The 17,568-nt window shown below is 38.8% G+C and overlaps 1 protein-coding gene across 1 annotated transcript in view; it reads right to left on the reverse strand.

The window, feature by feature from the left end:
• Positions 1–9,100, reverse strand: part of LOC133658566 (delta-like protein C) — a 66,182-nt gene extending 57,082 nt beyond the window's left edge. Inside the window, exons 1-4 of the mRNA XM_062060740.1 lie at positions 8,906–9,100; positions 8,493–8,735; positions 6,363–6,423; positions 6,014–6,271 (exon numbers count right to left, since the gene is read on the reverse strand). Coding sequence (XP_061916724.1) covers positions 6,014–6,271; positions 6,363–6,423; positions 8,493–8,735; positions 8,906–8,965 — 622 coding nt within the window. The 5' untranslated portion in view covers positions 8,966–9,100. The remainder of the gene's footprint in view (positions 1–6,013; positions 6,272–6,362; positions 6,424–8,492; positions 8,736–8,905) is intronic.
• Between the last annotated feature and the right edge of the window lie 8,468 nt (positions 9,101–17,568).

The following is a 17,568-nucleotide window of genomic DNA, read 5'->3' on the forward strand; positions in this document are numbered from 1 at the left end:
CCGTCTCTTTTCACGCAAGGCAGCGCTCATTAAGCTCCAGCGCGTGTCCGCGTTCAGGCGGGCAGGCTCGGGGGCAGCCCCCGGCCCGGGAGGGTGTATGTGTGGGGAGGCGGGGCGGAACAAAAGACAGCAACACACACCGAGTGAAGCAGCAGGCCAAGGCCAATGTCCACCTTGAAGGCATACTTGCCAACTAGGGCTGCAACTAACAACTAATTTGATAATCGATTATTCTGTCGATTATTACTTCGATTAATCAATTAATAATCGGATAAAAGAGACAAACTACATTTCTATCCTTTCCAGTATTTTATTGGAAAAAAAACAGCATACTGGCACCATACTTATTTTGATTATTGTTTCTCAGCTGTTTGTAAATGTTGCAGTTTAAAAATAAAGGTTTATAAAAAAATTTAAAAAACAAATAAATAAAAAATATTTTTAAAAAAGTAGCCTCTGCGCATGCGCATAGCATAGATCCAACGAATCAATGACTAAATTAATCGGCAACTATTTTTATAATCGATTTTAATCGATTACCATATTTTTCGGACTATAAGTCGCAGTTTTTTTCATAGTTTGGCCATGGGTGCAAATTATACTCCGGAGCGACTTATGTGTGAAATTATTAACACATTACCGTAAAATATCAAATAATATTATTCATCTCATTCTCGTGAGCGACGAAGCAAATGGCAGCCATCGTGACACACACGTCAGCAATCGTCACTCACACGCCAACCAGTGCATTGAGGGTTTTGGAATGCTAACTGCTATATGCTATACGCTACTGCCGGAGCTATTAAAATGGATCACATCAATGTTGGCTGTAACTTATAAAAACTGAGAAGGACTGAACTAAAATGGCACCGAAAAGGAAATTATATACTGCAGATTACAAGCTGGACGTAGTGAAATATGCACCAGAAAACAGCGATCGAGCAGCAGAAAGAATGGACGCTAGCGGGGCATACCAGCAGCGACACAGAGGAGGAAGATTTCATGGGATTTAGCAATTAGGAGTGACAGATTGTTTGGTAAACGTATAGCATGTTTTATATGTTATAGTTATTTGAATGACTCTTACCATATTATGTTACGTTAACATACCAGGCACGTTCTCAGTTGGTTATTTATGCCTCATATAATGTACACTTATTCAGCCTGTTGTTCACTATTCTTTATTTATTTTAAATTGCCTTTCAAATGTCTATTCTTGGTGTTGGATTTTATCAAATAAATTTCCCCCAAAAATGCGACTTATACTCCAGTGCGACGTATATATGTTTTTGTTCTTCTTTATTGTGCATTTTCGGCCGGTGTGACGTATACTCCGGAGCGACTTATAGTCCGAAAAATACAGTAGTTGTTGCAGCCCTATTGCCAACCCTCCCGATTTTCCCGGGAGACTCCCGAATTTCAGTGCCCCTCCCGAAAATATCCCGGGGCAACCATTCTCCCGAACAATATTGGGGGCGTGCCTTAAAGGCACTGCTTCTAGCGTACTCTACAACCTGTCGTCACGTCCGCCTTTCCTCCATACAAACATCGTACAGGCCCAGTCACATAATATATGCGGCTTTTACACACACATAAGTGAATGCAAGGCATACTTGATCAACAGCCATACAGGTCACACTGAGGGTTGCCGTATAAACAACTTTAACACTGTTACAAATATGCGCCACACTGTGAACCCACACCAAACAAGAATGACAAACACATTTCGGGAGAACATCCACACCGTAACACAACATAAACACAACAGAACAAATACCCAGAACCCCTTGCAGCACTCACTCTTCCGGGACGCTACAATATACACCCCCCCCCCCCCAACCCCGCCATCTCTCGAATTCGGAGGTCTCAAGGTTGGCAAGTATGCTTGAAGGACAATTATGCTAATGCTAAGTCTGCTAAACTAATTCACAGAGCACATACCTAATAAATATCTATTCGTTGTTTACTTTTTGCACAAATAAAAATACAATGCAATCACAATTTGGTTTGCTAAAAAATGAAAAATACATCAAAAAGCCAAAAACGTGAGGAGAAGATGTTCAATATTATAATAACACGAATAGTTGTCTTTGCATGTACCTTGGTTTTAGTATGACTTGGTTTTAGGCGAATATTTTCATCCCACAAAATTGCCCCAGTTTTAGTACGTTGGTGCTTTAAAAAAAAAAAGTACAAGAGATAATAAATGTATTTTTGCACGTAAAACTAGACTTAGTCTCTACAAAATGTGCCCAGTGTTAATATTTAGTGTTGGTGACGCAGCCTTTGGATTCGTATTATTTCTTGGGGTGGAAAATTGTTTTGCTTTTCGATTCAGTTTTTAAACAAACCTTTTGGAACAGATGAACACTTTATTACCTTTTTTAAGCCTATTTTATCTATTTAAATATATGGAAAATACAACAAATATTGCCCTGCATCCTCTCATTTTGTGTGGTCATCCAAGGAAAAAAGTGTATTATTATTTGTATTATTATTTTATTACTATTATTAATGGTATTATCATTTCTTATATTTTTTTATTTCATATTATTAATTGTATTTTTTTTTTATTAATGTGTTAATAAAAAAAAAAAGTTGTATTATTTTGTATTAATATGAATTGTCATTATATTATTTGTTTTATTTTTGTATGTTCAATATTATAATAATAACACAAATAGTTGTCTTTGCATGTACCTTGGTTTTAGTATGATTTGGTTTTAGGCGAATATTTTCATCCCACAAAATTGCCCCAGTTTTAGTACGTTGGTGCTTTAAAAAAAAAAAAAGTACAAGAGATAATAGATGTATTTCTGCACGTAAAACTAGACTTAGTCTCTATAAAATGTGTCCAGTGTTAATATTTAGTGTTGGTGACGCAGCCTTTGGATTCGTATTATTTCTTGGGGTGGAAAATTGTTTTGCTTTTCGATTCAGTTTTTAAATAAACCTTTTGTTCCAAGAACCAAGAGTTCGTCTGAAAACTTTACAATTGGTCAAACAAAAGGGAGGATGGGGTTTACCTTGCCTCCGATATTATTATTTTGCAGCCCAGATGAGAGCAGTGATATGCTGGTGCAACCCGTCATATATTGCTCAATGGAATATTATTGAAGAAGAAATGCCCTCCATCCCCATACAAGCAATCCTGGCGGATAGCAATTTACAGACCCACTTAAATAACATTGATAACCCATGGGTGAAATGGACCCTTAAAGTGTGGAAAATGATTATAAAGGAATACAAACTCGAGAGTGATATTGCAGTTCTTAAGTGTGGTGATTTAAGGACTGGATATCTAAGGGTATAACAGCTTTATGTAGTGTAATGAAAGATGAAAAAAATGCTTAGTTTTGAAACTATTAAAAGGACATATATATTAGAAAACCAAGACTTCTATCGATATTTGCAGTTGCGACATTTTGTTAATATGAAGGTGAAAAGTGTCACAAATACGAGTATATGTTTGATTGAACTGTTTACAAAAGCCTACAATTCAGAAACTATTGATAGAAGTGTTTCATGCTTGTATAAGGGTCTGTTGAATATGAAATCATATTCAACTTCATATATTAAAACAAAATGGGAGAAGGAAGGAGGGATGAATATATCTGAGGAAGAATGGACAATAATATGGAAATATCAATGGACTTGTACCAGCTCACCCAAGTGGAGGGAGTTTGGCGGGAAAAGTTTGATCAGATTTTTTATTACACCTTCTCAGAAGTCTCACTATGATAACAACTCCCCTGCCTGTTGGAGAAATTGTGGGAATTCAAATGCAAACCACCACCATGTTTTCTGGGACTGCTCCATCATAAACGACTACTGGAAAGAGATACACCAAGCTCTACAGGATATTTTCAAACATGAAATACCCCTTGAAAGTAAAACTTTGTTTTTTGGACATGTACCTCAGGACTGGCTGAAGAAAGATAAACACTTAATGAATATCCTACTGGTGGCTTGTAAAAAGACCATTACTAGGAAATGGATATCCCAGGAGAGCCCAACTTTGAAGCAATGGATGGAAATCACAATGGACATATATAAGATGGAGAAGATAACTGCCTTTATTAACTATAAATTGGAAAAATGTACTTCATACTGGGAAAAATGGGTCAATTATGTCACGCCCCATAAACCTGACTTTAATTTTTCGAATTAGTGATTGTACTGCTCAAAAAAAAAAAAAAAGTATTACTCCCTATATGTGTACAGGTATGTATGTATGTATGTATGTATGTATGTATGTATGTGTGTGTGTGTGTATGTGTGTGTACATACATACATACATACATACATACATACATACATACATACATACATACATACATACATATATATATATATATATATATATATATATATATATATATATATATGTATCTGTTTATGTATATTTTTTTTATTTTACTTCTGATTATTATTATTATTAATGTATTATCATTTATTTTTTGTTTATTTAATTGTTGTATTTGTAGATATTACTTTGTTGTTGTTGTTTTTGCTGTTACTTTCTTTTCGGGGGGTGGTGGGTGGTATGGTTGGGATATAAACAAAAAACATTTGGACCTTTAGGGCAGACAACAGATATAAGATGTATGTGAATATGATGTAATGGATAGGAATGTCTGATGCTGGATGTGAATAAAAATAAAATGAAAAAATAAAATAAAAATAAAAATAAAATAAAATGTGCCCAGTGTTAATATTTAGTGTTGGTGGCGCAGCCTTTGGATTCATATTATTTCTTGGGGTGGAAAATTGTTTTGCTTTTCGATTCAGTTTTTAAATAAACCTTTTGGAACAGATGAACACTTTATTACCTTTTTTAAGCCTATTTTATCCATTTAAATATATGGAAAATACAACAAACATTACCCTGCATCCTCTCATTTGTTTGTGGTCATCCAAGGAAAAATGTGTATTATTATTATTTGTTTTATTATTTTATTACTATTAATAATGGTAGTATAATTTCTTATATTTTTTTATTTCATATTATTAATTGTATTATTTTTTTTATTAATTGTATTGTTATGTTTCATTACTTTGTATTAATATGAATTGTCATATTATTTGTTTTATTTTTTGTATGTTCAATATTATAATAATAACACAAATAGTTGTCTTTGCATGTACCTTGGTTTTAGTAGGATTTGGTTTTAGGCAAATATTTTCATCCCACAAAATTGCCCCAGTTTTAGTACGTTGGTGCTTTGAAAAAAATAAAAATAAAAGTACAAGTAATAATAAGTGTATTCCTGCACGTAAAACTAGACTTAGTCTCTATAAAATGTGCCCATTGTTCATATTTAGTGTTGGTGACGCAGCCTTTGGATTCGTATTATTTCTTGGGGTGGAAAATTGTTTTGCTTTTCGATTCAGTTTTTAAATAAACCTTTTGGAACAGATGAACACTTTATTACCTTTTTTAAGCCTATTTTATCTATTTAAATATATGGAAAATACAACAGATATTACCCTGCATCCTCTCATTTTTTTGTGGTCATCCAGGGAAAAAAGTGTATTATTATTATTTGTTTTATTACTATTAATAATGGTAGTATAATTTCTTATATTTTTTTATTTCATATTATTAATTGTTTTGTTATGTTTTATTATTTTGTATTAATATGAATTATCATTATATTTTGTTTTATTTTTAGTATGTTCAATATTATAATAATAACACAAATAGTTGTCTTTGCATGTACCTTGGTTTTAGTAGGATTTGGCTTTAGGCGAATATTTTCATCCCACAAAATTGCCCCAGTTTTAGTACGTTGGTGCTTAAAAATAAAAATACAAGTGATAATAAATGTATTCCTGCACGTAAAACTAGACTTAGTCTCTATAAAATGTGTTCAGTGTTGACATTTAGAGTTGACGACTGCTTGACTTAACAATTTCATGGACGCTGGACAAAAACACCTCCACCCCCACTCTACAGGAACGTTACCCGCAAAAACGGAGGGAATGCCGGCCTATTTGGGCGCAGACTCACGGTCAGAGCAGTAGTCGCCCGTCCAGCCCACGTGGCAGTGGCGTCGGCCATCTTGGTCACAGGTGTAGTGTCCGAAGGTGTCGTTGCGAGGTCGGCAGTAGGCGGAGCAGGCGTTGCCATGGTAATGTTCGTTGCACACCACGTGGTACGAGTAGCGCAGCTCGCTCTGCTCGCCAGAGTGCACGTCCTGCGACCACTCTGCGCCCACCGCCAGCTTCCGGCGCGTCGCCAGGCGGCTGATGAGGTTGTTCGGCTTCTCTGAGAAGAACATGCGCAGTTAGCCTGAGCTCAACATAACAGAGCAGGTGGCGCCACCTGGTGGTGACTATGAGCATTGCAGCAATCTCACCTGTTGAGTCGAGTCCGGAAGACTCGGCATTCCAGGCCTCGATGATCAGAGAGAATGTTCCCTGGGGGGTACGGACAGGTCAGTGAGTGTTTTTTTTTTTGTGTTTTCTGGGAGAGGGGTCGCTTTGGTCACCTACCGGCCACTTGAAGTGCCCAAAATATGACACTAGTGTATATTTGTGTACAATTGGCTCAAACACCTAGCCTACCATCGTTAACATGCTAACAGTCGTCGAGTATCAACATTTTTGACGCTGAGGCGTATACTTGCTAAAATTAGCTAACAAAAAGCTAGCATGCTAATGTTAGCATGTTAAAATAGTATCAAAATATATTACTCTGCGACGTATACCTGAAAAGTGCTTTAAAAAATGAAAGCACGCTAACGCCAGCATACGCCAAGTGCCAAAATATGACACTGGTGTACACTTACACAAAATTGCTAGAAAAGATAGCATGCTAACAGGTAGCATTTGTCAAGTAAAAAGACATTTTACACTAACCTGCAAATTTGCCAAAAAAAAATAGCCAGTATGCTAGTGTTAGCATGCTAAAATACTAACTGCGGCAAGTACCAAAATATATTACTCTGCGACGTATACCTGGAAATTATTTTAAAAATGCAAGCACGCTAACGCTAGCATACGCGAAGTACCAAAATATGACACTGGTGTATACTTACACAAATTTGCTAGAAAGGATAGCATGCAAACAGGTAGCATTTGTCAAGTAAAAAAACATTTTACACTAAGGTGTATACCTGCAAATTTGCCCCCCAAAAAAAGCCAGTATGCTAATGTTAGCATGCTAATTTCACTTGAAGTGCCCAAAATATGACACGGGTGTATACCTGTACAATTTGCTCAAACACCTAGCCTACCAGCGTTAGCATGCTAACAGGTAAAATTTGTCGAGTATCAACATTTTTGACGCTGAGGCATATACCTGCTAAAATTAGCCATTAAAAAGCTAGCATGCTAAAATACTAACTGCGGCAAGTACCAAAATATATTACTCTGCGACGTATACCTGGAAATTATTTTAAAAATGCAAGCACACTAACGTTAGCATACGCCAAGTACCAAAATATGACACTGGTGTATACTTACACAAATTTGCTAGAAAAGATAGCATGCTAACAGGTAGCATTTGTCAAGTAAAAAAATACTTTACACTAAGGTGTATACCTGCAAATTTGCCCGCCAAAAAGCCAGTCTTAGCATGCTAACATTAGCATGCTAACAGGTAAAATTCGTCGACTATCAAAATTTTTGACGCTGAGGCATATATCTGCTAAAATTAGCTGACAAAAAGCTAGCATGCTAAAATACTAACTGCGGCAAGTAGCAAAATATATTACTCTGCGACGTATACCTGGAAATTATTTTAAAAATGCAAGCACGCTAACGCTAGCATACGCCAAGTACCAAAATATGACACTGGTGTATACTTACACAAATTTGCTAGAAAAGATAGCATGCTAACAGGTAGCATTTGTCAAGTAAAAAAATATTTTACACTAAGGTGTGTGCCTGCAATTTTGACCCCAAAAAAGCCAGTATGCTAATTTTAGCATGCTAACAGGTAAAATTCGTCCAGTATCAACATTTTTGACGCTGAGGCGTATACCTGCTAAATTAGCTATCAAAAAGCTAGCATGCTAATGTTAGCATGCTAAAATAGTACCAAAACATATTACTCTGCGACATATACCTGAAAATTATTTTAAAAATGCAAGCACGCTAACGCTAGCATACGCCAAGTACCAAAATATGACACTGGTGTATACTTACGTGCTAGCAAAGATAGCATGCTAACTCGCGATATGACAAGTGATAAACACAGATGTACAGTCATTGACAGCGTACAAAAATAATAATAAGATGACACAATGGTGGTGTCATTTTCATAGTTTGTCCCTGATAAAAATGGCAAAATAATAGAATGATAAATGACACAATATGCAATTAGCGTTAGCATGCTAACAGATAGCATTTGCTAAGTAAAAAAATATTTTACACTAAGGTGTATACCTGCAAATTTGCCAAAAAAAATACTAACTGGGGGGTACGGACAGGTCAATAAGTGTGGGGTTTTTTTTTGGGGGGGGGGGGGGTCTGTGGTCACCTACCGGCCACTTGAAGGGGAAGGGCACCCTGATGGGCGCGCTCCCGCTGATGGACTCGGCGTCCGCGCCGAAGATCTCGGTGAGCGCGGTCCCGTACGTGCACGGAGGCTCCGGGCTGATGACGTCCTGGGAGTGCTTGAGGCACACCCGGAAAAAGACGTGACAGTCCCGGGAGGGCTGACGGCACACGGCCCGGTGGCTGGTGAACGCGTCGATCTTCAGCTCGAACACGCCGGAGGACATCGCCTGTTGCGGGGGAGAGAGGAAGGGAGGGAGGGGGTGCACACACGTTGACGTGAAACGGACCTCACAGCATCGTCCGGTAAAAAAAAAAAAAAAAAAACGTCACCCGGTTACGGTAGGAAGAGAAAGAGGTCAAAGGGGACGCCGCGCGTAAAAGCGCACGGAGGACTCACCGTGCGCGTCGCGAGCAGCAGCAGCAGCAGCAGACACGGCAGCGGGCAGCAGCGCGTCATGGCGGGTCCGCCTCGGAGGAGATGACGGACGGGAGCGAAAGTCCGAACGGAGGACGTCAAAGAGTCAAGTGGCGTGCATGCGCGCTCCCGACGGGAGAGAGAGTTGTTTGCGCGGGGAGAGCAAAGATCGTGTCAGCGAGGTTTGAACTGTGGACTGAAAGGAGCGCGCACTGGCGCGCTTTTATAGCGGGGAGGGAGAGGGGGGGGGGGGGGTGACGAGGGGGCGGGAGGCGGCACACTGTAAGAAATGTCCACCTTGAAGGACAATTATGCTAATGCTAAGTCTGCTCAACTAATTCACAGAACACATACCTAATAAATATATATTCCTTTTTTTACTCTTTGCAAAAATTGCCCCAGTTTTACTCCGCTGGTGCTTAAAAAAAAAGAAGGTACAAGAGTGTATTCCTGCACGTAAAAGTAGACTTAGTCTCTACAAAATGTGTCCAGTGTTAATATTTAGTGTTAGATTCCTATTATTTATTGTGGTTTTTAAACAAACCTTTCGGAACAGATGAACACTTCCTAACCTTTTTTAAGCCTATTTTGATCCATTGAAATAAATGAAAAAAACCAACAAATATTACCCTGCGTCCTCCCATTCTTTGTGGCCCTCCATGAAAAAATGGTATTTATATTATTATTTGTTTTATTATTCAATCCAATCCACTTTATTTATATATAGCACATTTAAACAACAAAAATGTTTCCAAAGTGCTGCACAACAATATTAACAACAATATTCAAATATCCTTAGCTCCACCAATGACTGAATAAAAACAAAAAATAAATAAATATAAAACCAATATAAAAATAAATATGATTAAAAACGATTTTAAAGGGTAAAACCTTATTGTCTTACTATTATTAATTGTAGTACCATTTCTTATATATTTTTTTATTCAATATTATCAATTGTATTGTATTTTTGTATTTAATTGCCCTGCGACGAGGTCGCGACTTGTCCACCCCAAAAGGGACAACGGTAGAAAAATGGATGGATGGATTAATATGAATTGTCATTATATTATTTGTTGTATTTATTTATTATTAATATTATTGTGTTATTACTTGTGTATTATTTTATTAATATTAATTGTAATGATACTATTGTTTTTGTTTTGTTATTTTCTATTACTATTATTAAGTGTATTGTTATTTTTAGTTATTTTTGTTTTATTATTCTATTAATATTACTTGTAATTATATTATTTGTTTGATCATTTTCTATTAATATTATTAATTGTATCGTTATGGTCACAAGATGAAATGTGACAACCATTCAAATGTATGTAAGGACATTTCCTAAAGTGTGTGCGTGTGTGATGGGGGGGAGTAGGGGGGGGTTGGTCCTGCTTTGATTCGCTTTCACCATACACGCACACGCACGCACGCACGCACGCACGCGCACACTATATAGCTGCGTTGGAACAAACTGCCAGGCGACATAGGACCAAATGCTCCTTTTGCTGACCCCCCCGCCCCCACCCACGAAAACACACACACACGCACACGCGCACACACACACACACACACACACACACACACACACACACGCACACACACACACACACACACACACAGTGTGAATGAAGCATCAGTCTATGATAAGGTAACATGTTGATTGGCAGCATTTTTAAAGTGCATTTCTGGTGACGTCACAACACGCACATGACGTCAGCAGATGCAAAAAAAAAAAAGTTATGCTGTCTTTTTGGCGCCGAGAACAGCCACGCCCCCAATTGTTATTCTTAACGAGGCCAGCGCGTGCCTCCTCCTTGGGACCCCCCCCCCCCCCCTCCTCCCACCCCACGCGACACAAGGCACGCTTCTCCCGCGCGCGTGCGTGCGTGCGTGTACCACCACAGCAACATGACGGACAGCTCGCGATCGATGGAGCGGAAAGCACTTTTAAGAGGGCGCGTGCACGTATTGCCCGCGCGCCATCTGCCCGCATTGATCGCGCCGCACACCGGAGACGCGCGCGCCACGCGCCCTCATCTCATCTTGCACGCGCAAGACATCACACGTGCCCAAACGGCGCGAGCTTTTGTGGAGGCGCGAAGGGGCGCCGCGTGCCGCCCCGAGGTGTCGGGAGTGGGCGTGGCGACAAGCAAAGAGCGCGCGTGGGAAAGTCTGCCAGGGTGCGAGAGTCGTAAACGTGAGAGGCGCGAGGATTCGCACCTGCGTACAGACGAGCAAACGGCCCACGGCTCTCCTGTCACGTCCAAGCCCCGCCCCCTGCGTGTGCCTCCGACTTGGCCTTAATTTAATTTAACTTAACTTCTTTCCTTTTCTTATGGCGGCTTCTGTCACAAAGTTGCTGTTTTTACGGCTAGTCACGTGCTGACAATGATTAGTCCATGTTAATATGTTCTGAATGATAATGAGGCCATTGTGTGCTTTTCAGAGAAAAGTGTCAACTTTTGTTAGCATGTTAGCATGTGCTGCCTCAACACTGTGGGGGGGAGGGGGGGCATCATAGAGCAGAATATTTTCCTAATTCATGTCAATCAATTGATTATTGATTCCTAACGTATAACTTAAAGGCCTACTGAAATGAATTTTTTAAATTTAAACGGGAATAGCAGATCCATTCTGTGTGTCATACTTGATCATTTTGCGATATTGCCATATTTTTGCTGAAAGGATTTAGTAGAGAAAATCGACGATAAAGTTCGCAACTTTTGCTCGCTGGTAAAAAAAGCCTTTCCTGTACCGGAAGTAGCGTGACCTCACAGGAGCTAGTATTCCTCACAATTCCCCATTGTTTACAATGGAGCGAGAGAGATTCGGAGCGACAAAGCGACGATTACCCCATTAATTTGAGCGAGGATGAAAGATTTGTAGATGAGGAACGTTACAGTGAAGGACTAGAGAGGCAGTGATGGACGTATCTTTTTTCGCTCTGACCGTAACTTAGGTACAAGCTGGCTCATTGGATTCCACACTCTCTCCTTTTTCTATTGTGGATCACAGATTTGTATTTTAAACCACCTCGGATACTATATCCTCTTGAAAATGAGAGTCGAGCACGCGAAATGGACATTTAAAGTGACTTTTATCTCCACGACAATACATCGGTGACACACTTTAGCTACGGAGCTAACGTGATAGCATCGTTCTCAAATGAAGATAGAAACAAAATAAATAAACCCCTGACTGGAAGGATAGACAGAAGATCAACAATACTATTAAACCATGTACATGTAACTACACGGTTAAAAATTCTCAGCCTGTTAAGGCTTAACAATGCTGTTGCTAACGACGCTAAGGCTAATTTAGCAACTTAGCAACCGGACCTCACAGAACTATGATAAAAACATTAGCGCTCCACCTACGCCAGCCAGCCCTCATCTTCCCATCAACAGCCGTGCTCACCTGCGTTCCAGCGATCGACGGCGCGACAAAGGACTTCATCCGTGGGTTTGGCGGCAAGCATCGGCTAGGCGTAGTAAGTAGTCCTTGTTGTGTTGCTGTAAGTATTGTACTTAGCCGCTAATACACCGATCGATCCCACCTACAACGTTCTTCTTTGCAGCCTCCATTGTTCATTAAACAAATTGCAAAAGATTCACCAACACAGATGTCCAGAATACTGTGGAATTTTTTGAGTTTGAGTTTGAGTTTTGAGTTTATTTCGAACATGCAAGCATACAACATATCATTTTGTCGAAGAAAACAAGAGGTTTTTGTATCGGGTCCGATGGGGTACAACCACTTCCGTGGATTTTGTGACGTCACGCTCATAAATCATATCCAAAGGAGTTTTTCAACCGGAAGTGTGGCGGGAATTTTAAAATTGCACTTTATAAGTTAACCCGGCCGTATTGGCATGTGTTGCAATGTTAAGATTTCATCATTGATATATAAACTATCAGACTGCGTGGTCGGTAGTAGTGGCTTTCAGTAGGCCTTTAATGATGGTAAATGGTAAATAGGTCGTTCTTGTATAGCGCTTTTCTACCTTTTTTAAGGAACTCAAAGCGCTTTGACACTATTTCCACATTCACACACTGATGGCGGGAGCTGCCATGCAAGGCACTAACCAGGACCCATCAGGAGCAAGGGTGCAGTGTCTTGCCCAAGGACACAACGGACGTGACTAGGATGGTAGAAGGTGGGGATTGAACCAGGAACCCTCAGATTGCTGGCACAGCCACTCTACCAACCTCGCCACGCCGTCCCCTAATGATGACTTTCATTGGTCAACATCTTTTTCTTGAGATAGATTATATATAGATTATAGATATGGATTATAGATATAGATGATAGATATGGATTATAGATTACAAATATATATTATAGATTAAGATTACATATATAGATATAGATTACACATACAGATATAGATTGTAGACCAGTGGTTCTTAACCTGGGTTCGATGGAACCCTAGGGGTTCGGTGAGTTGGGCTCAGGGGTTCGGCGGAGGTCAAGACACACCGACTCATCGTGTAAATAAAAACTTCTCCCTATCGGCGTATTACGGATACGGCAATAGCAGACTGATTTGCAGGTGTGTAATTTGTTGTGAGTTTATGCACTGTGTTGGTTTTGTTGTTTGAACAAGGTGATGTTCATGCACCAGTAAAAAAAACATGGTAACACTTTAGTATGGGGAACTTATTCACCATTAATTAGTTGCTTATTAACATGCAAATTAGTAACATATTGGCTCTTAACTAGTCATTATTAAGTACTTATTAATGCCTTATTCAGCATGGCCTTATTATAACCCTAACCCTCTAACCCTAACCAAATAACTCTAAATTAAGTCTTTGTTACTTACAATATGTTCCCCTTACTAAAGTGTTACCAAAAACATATAACTTTGTCTTGAATTTGAAAAAAAACATTTTATTTTTCACTAAAGAAGGGTTCGGTGAATGCGCATATGAAACTGGTGGGGTTCGGTACCTCCAACAAGGTTAAGAACCACTGTTGTAGATAATATAGATTATAGATATGGATTATAGATATAGATTAGGGGCGGCATGGCGTAGTGGGTAGAGCGCCCGTGTCAGAAACCTGAGGGTTGCAGGTTCGCTCCCCGCCTCTTACCATGCCATTGTGTCCTTGGGCAGGATACTTCACCCTTGCCCCCGGTGCCACTCACACCGGTGAATGAATGTTGAATGAATGATAGGTGGTGGTCGGAGGGGCCGTAGACGCAAATTGGCAGCCACGCTTCCGTCAGTCTACCCCAGGGCAGCTGTGGCTACGAAAGTAGCTTACCACCACCAGGTGTGAATGAATGATGGGTTTTTAACATGTAAAGCGACTTTGGGTACTTAGAAAAGCGCTATATAAATCCCAGGTATTATTATTATTATTATTATTATATATTATAGATATGGATTACAGATATAAATTATAGATATAGATTATAGATATAAATTAAATTATAGATATCGATTACAGTTATAGATATAGATTGTAGGGACAGCTGGTTGAGGGTTGCTGGTTCAATCCCCACCTTCTACCATTCTAGTCACGTCCGTTGTGTCCCTGACACTTCACCCTTGCTCCTGATGGCTGCTGGTTAGCGCCGTGCATGGCAGCTCCCACCATCAGTGTGTGAATGTGTGTGTGTGAATGTGTGTGTGTGTGAATGGGTGAATGTGGAAAATGGTGTCAAAGCGCTTTGAGTTCCTTAAAAAGGTAGAAAAGCGCTATACAAATACGACCCATTTACCATTTGTAGATTATAGATATCGATTATAGTTATAGATTGTAGATAATAGATATAGATTATAGATATAGATTACAGATATACACTGTGTTGCCAAAAATATTTGGCCACCCATCCAAATGATGAGAATCAGGTGTCCTAATTAGAGATGTCCGATAATATCGGCAGGCCGATAAATGCTTTAAAATGTAATATCGGAAATGATCGGTTTCAAAAAGTAAAATTAATGGCTTTTTAAAACGCCGCTGTACGGAGTGGTACATATCTGGTAAAACACGGACATAGACCCTATGTCCGTGTTTTACCGTTAAACTAGAGTCTAGTATACTCTGGACTGAAGCTGTGTGCCTTCATTGTTTTTGTAGCTGTTGTTTTGAGGCATGTTTAAAAAAATAAATAAAAATAATGCACTTTGTGAAAGTCAAAGTATAGTATTTCCCATAGTTGTAGTGAGTATCAGCATTATCTCAGGGAGAGCATGTCCCAAATTCAAAGCTGCTGTTTTGAGGCATGTTAAAAAAAAATAATGCACTTTGTGACTTCAATAATAAATATGGCAGTGCCATGTTGGCACTTTTTTTTTCCATAAGTGGAGTTGAAGTTGTTCTCTTATTTTGGAAAACCTTGTTTTTGATTGATTGATTGAAACTTGTATTAGTAGATTGCACAGTACAGTACATATTGCGTACAATTGACCACTAAATGGTAACACCCCAATACGTTTTTCAACTTGTTGAAGTTTAAGTCCGCGTTAATCAATTCATGGTAAAGTTACATTGTTTAGCGGGGCATCACAACAAAATTAGGCATAATAATGTGTTAATTCCACGACTGTATATATCGCTATCGGTTGATATCGGAATAAGAGTTGGACAATATTGGAATATCTGCAAAAAAGCCATTATCGGACATCCCTAGTAGGTGTATAAAATCAAGCACTTATGGAAATATTGGTGAAAGAATGGGCCGCTCTCAGTGATTTCCAGCGTGGAACTGTCATAGGATGCCACCTGTGCAACAAATCCAGTCGTGAAATTTCCTCGCTCCTAAATATTCCAAAGTCAAATTTATTATAAGAAAAGGGAAGAGTTAGGGAACAACAGCAACTCAGCCACCAAGTGGTAGGCCACATAAACTGACAGAGAGGTCAGAGGATGCTGAAGCGCATAGTGCAAAGACTTTCTGCACAGTCAGTTGCTACAGAGCTCCAAACTTCATGTGACCTTCCAATTAACCCACGTACAGTACGCAGAGAGCTTCATGGAATGGGTTTCCATGGCCGAGCAGCTACATCTAAGCCATACATCTCCAAGTCCAATGCAAAGCGTGGGATGCAGTCTGGGTTTGGAGGTTGCCAGGAGAATGGTACATTTGGGACTGCATTGTGCCGAGTGTGAAATTTGGTGGAGGAGGAATTATGGTGTGGGGTTGTTTTTCAGGAGTTGGACTTGGCCCCTTAGTTCCAGTGAAAGGAACTTTGAATGCTCCAGGATGCCAAAACATTTTGGACAATTCCATGGGATGGCACTTCAAGTTCATACGTGAGTAAAGGCAGGTGGCCAAATACTTTTGGCAATATAGTGTATATTGTAGCTAAAGATTATATATATAGATTACAGATATAGATTGTAGATAATAGATACAGATTATATATAGATTACCGATATAGATTATATATATATACTTTTTAGATATGGATAATATAGATATAGATTATAGATATATATTGTAGGTATAGATTACCTATATAATTATAGACATATATATATATATATATTACAGATATTGATTTTAGATATAGGTTATAGATGTAGATTACAGATACAGATTATAGATACAGATTAAAATTTAAATGTAAAATTTGCTCAAAAAGCTAACCTGCTAATGCTAACAGGTAGCATTTGTCAAGTCACAAAACATTTGACGCTGAGGTGCATGTCTGCTAAATTTCTTAAAAATGTTAGCATGCTAAAGTTAGCATACATCAAATACCAAAATGACACGGGTGTATACCTGTAAAATGTTCTCAAAAAGCTAACCTACTAATGCGAACAAGTAGCATTTGTCAAGTCACAAAACATTTGACGCTGAGGTGTATACCTGCAAAATTTGTTAAAAATATTAGCATGCTAAAGTTAGCATACCTCAAGTACCAAAATGACACAGGTGTATACCTGCGAAAGTTGCTCAGAAAGCTAACCTACTAATGCTGACAGGTAGCATTTGTCAAGTCACAAAACATTTGACGCTGAGGTGTATATCTGCAAAATTTCTTAAAAATACCAGCATGCTAAAAGTTAGCATACATCAAGTACAAAAATGACAGGTGTATACCTGTAAAATTTGCTCAGAAAGCTAACCTACTACTGCTAACAGGTAGCATTTATCAAGTCACAAAACATTTGATGCTGAGGTGTAGATCTGCAAAATTTCTTAAAAATACTAGCATGCTAAAGTTAGCATACATCACGTACCAAAGTGACACAGGTGTATACCTGTAAAATTTCCTCAAAAAGCTAACAGGTAGCATTTGTCAAGTCACAAAACATTTGACGCTGAGGTGTATATCTGCTAAATTTGTTTAAAAATACTAGCATGCTAAAGTTAGCATATATTAAGTACCAAAATGACACAAGTGTATACCTGCAAAATTTGCTCAAAAAGCTAACAGGTAGCATTTGTCAAGTCACAAAACATTTGATGCTGAGGTGTATATCTGCTAAATTTGTTTAAAAATACTAGCATGCTAAAGTTAGCATACATCACGTACCAAAGTGACACAGGTGTATACCTGTAAAATTTCCTCAAAAAGCTAACAGGTAGCATTTGTCAAGTCACAAACCATTTGACGCTGAGGTGTATATCTGCTAAATTTGTTTAAAAATACTAGCATGCTAAAGTTAGCATATAT

Source organism: Entelurus aequoreus, linkage group LG10 (genome assembly GCF_033978785.1).
Source record: "Entelurus aequoreus isolate RoL-2023_Sb linkage group LG10, RoL_Eaeq_v1.1, whole genome shotgun sequence".
Taxonomy (NCBI): domain Eukaryota; kingdom Metazoa; phylum Chordata; class Actinopteri; order Syngnathiformes; family Syngnathidae; genus Entelurus; species Entelurus aequoreus.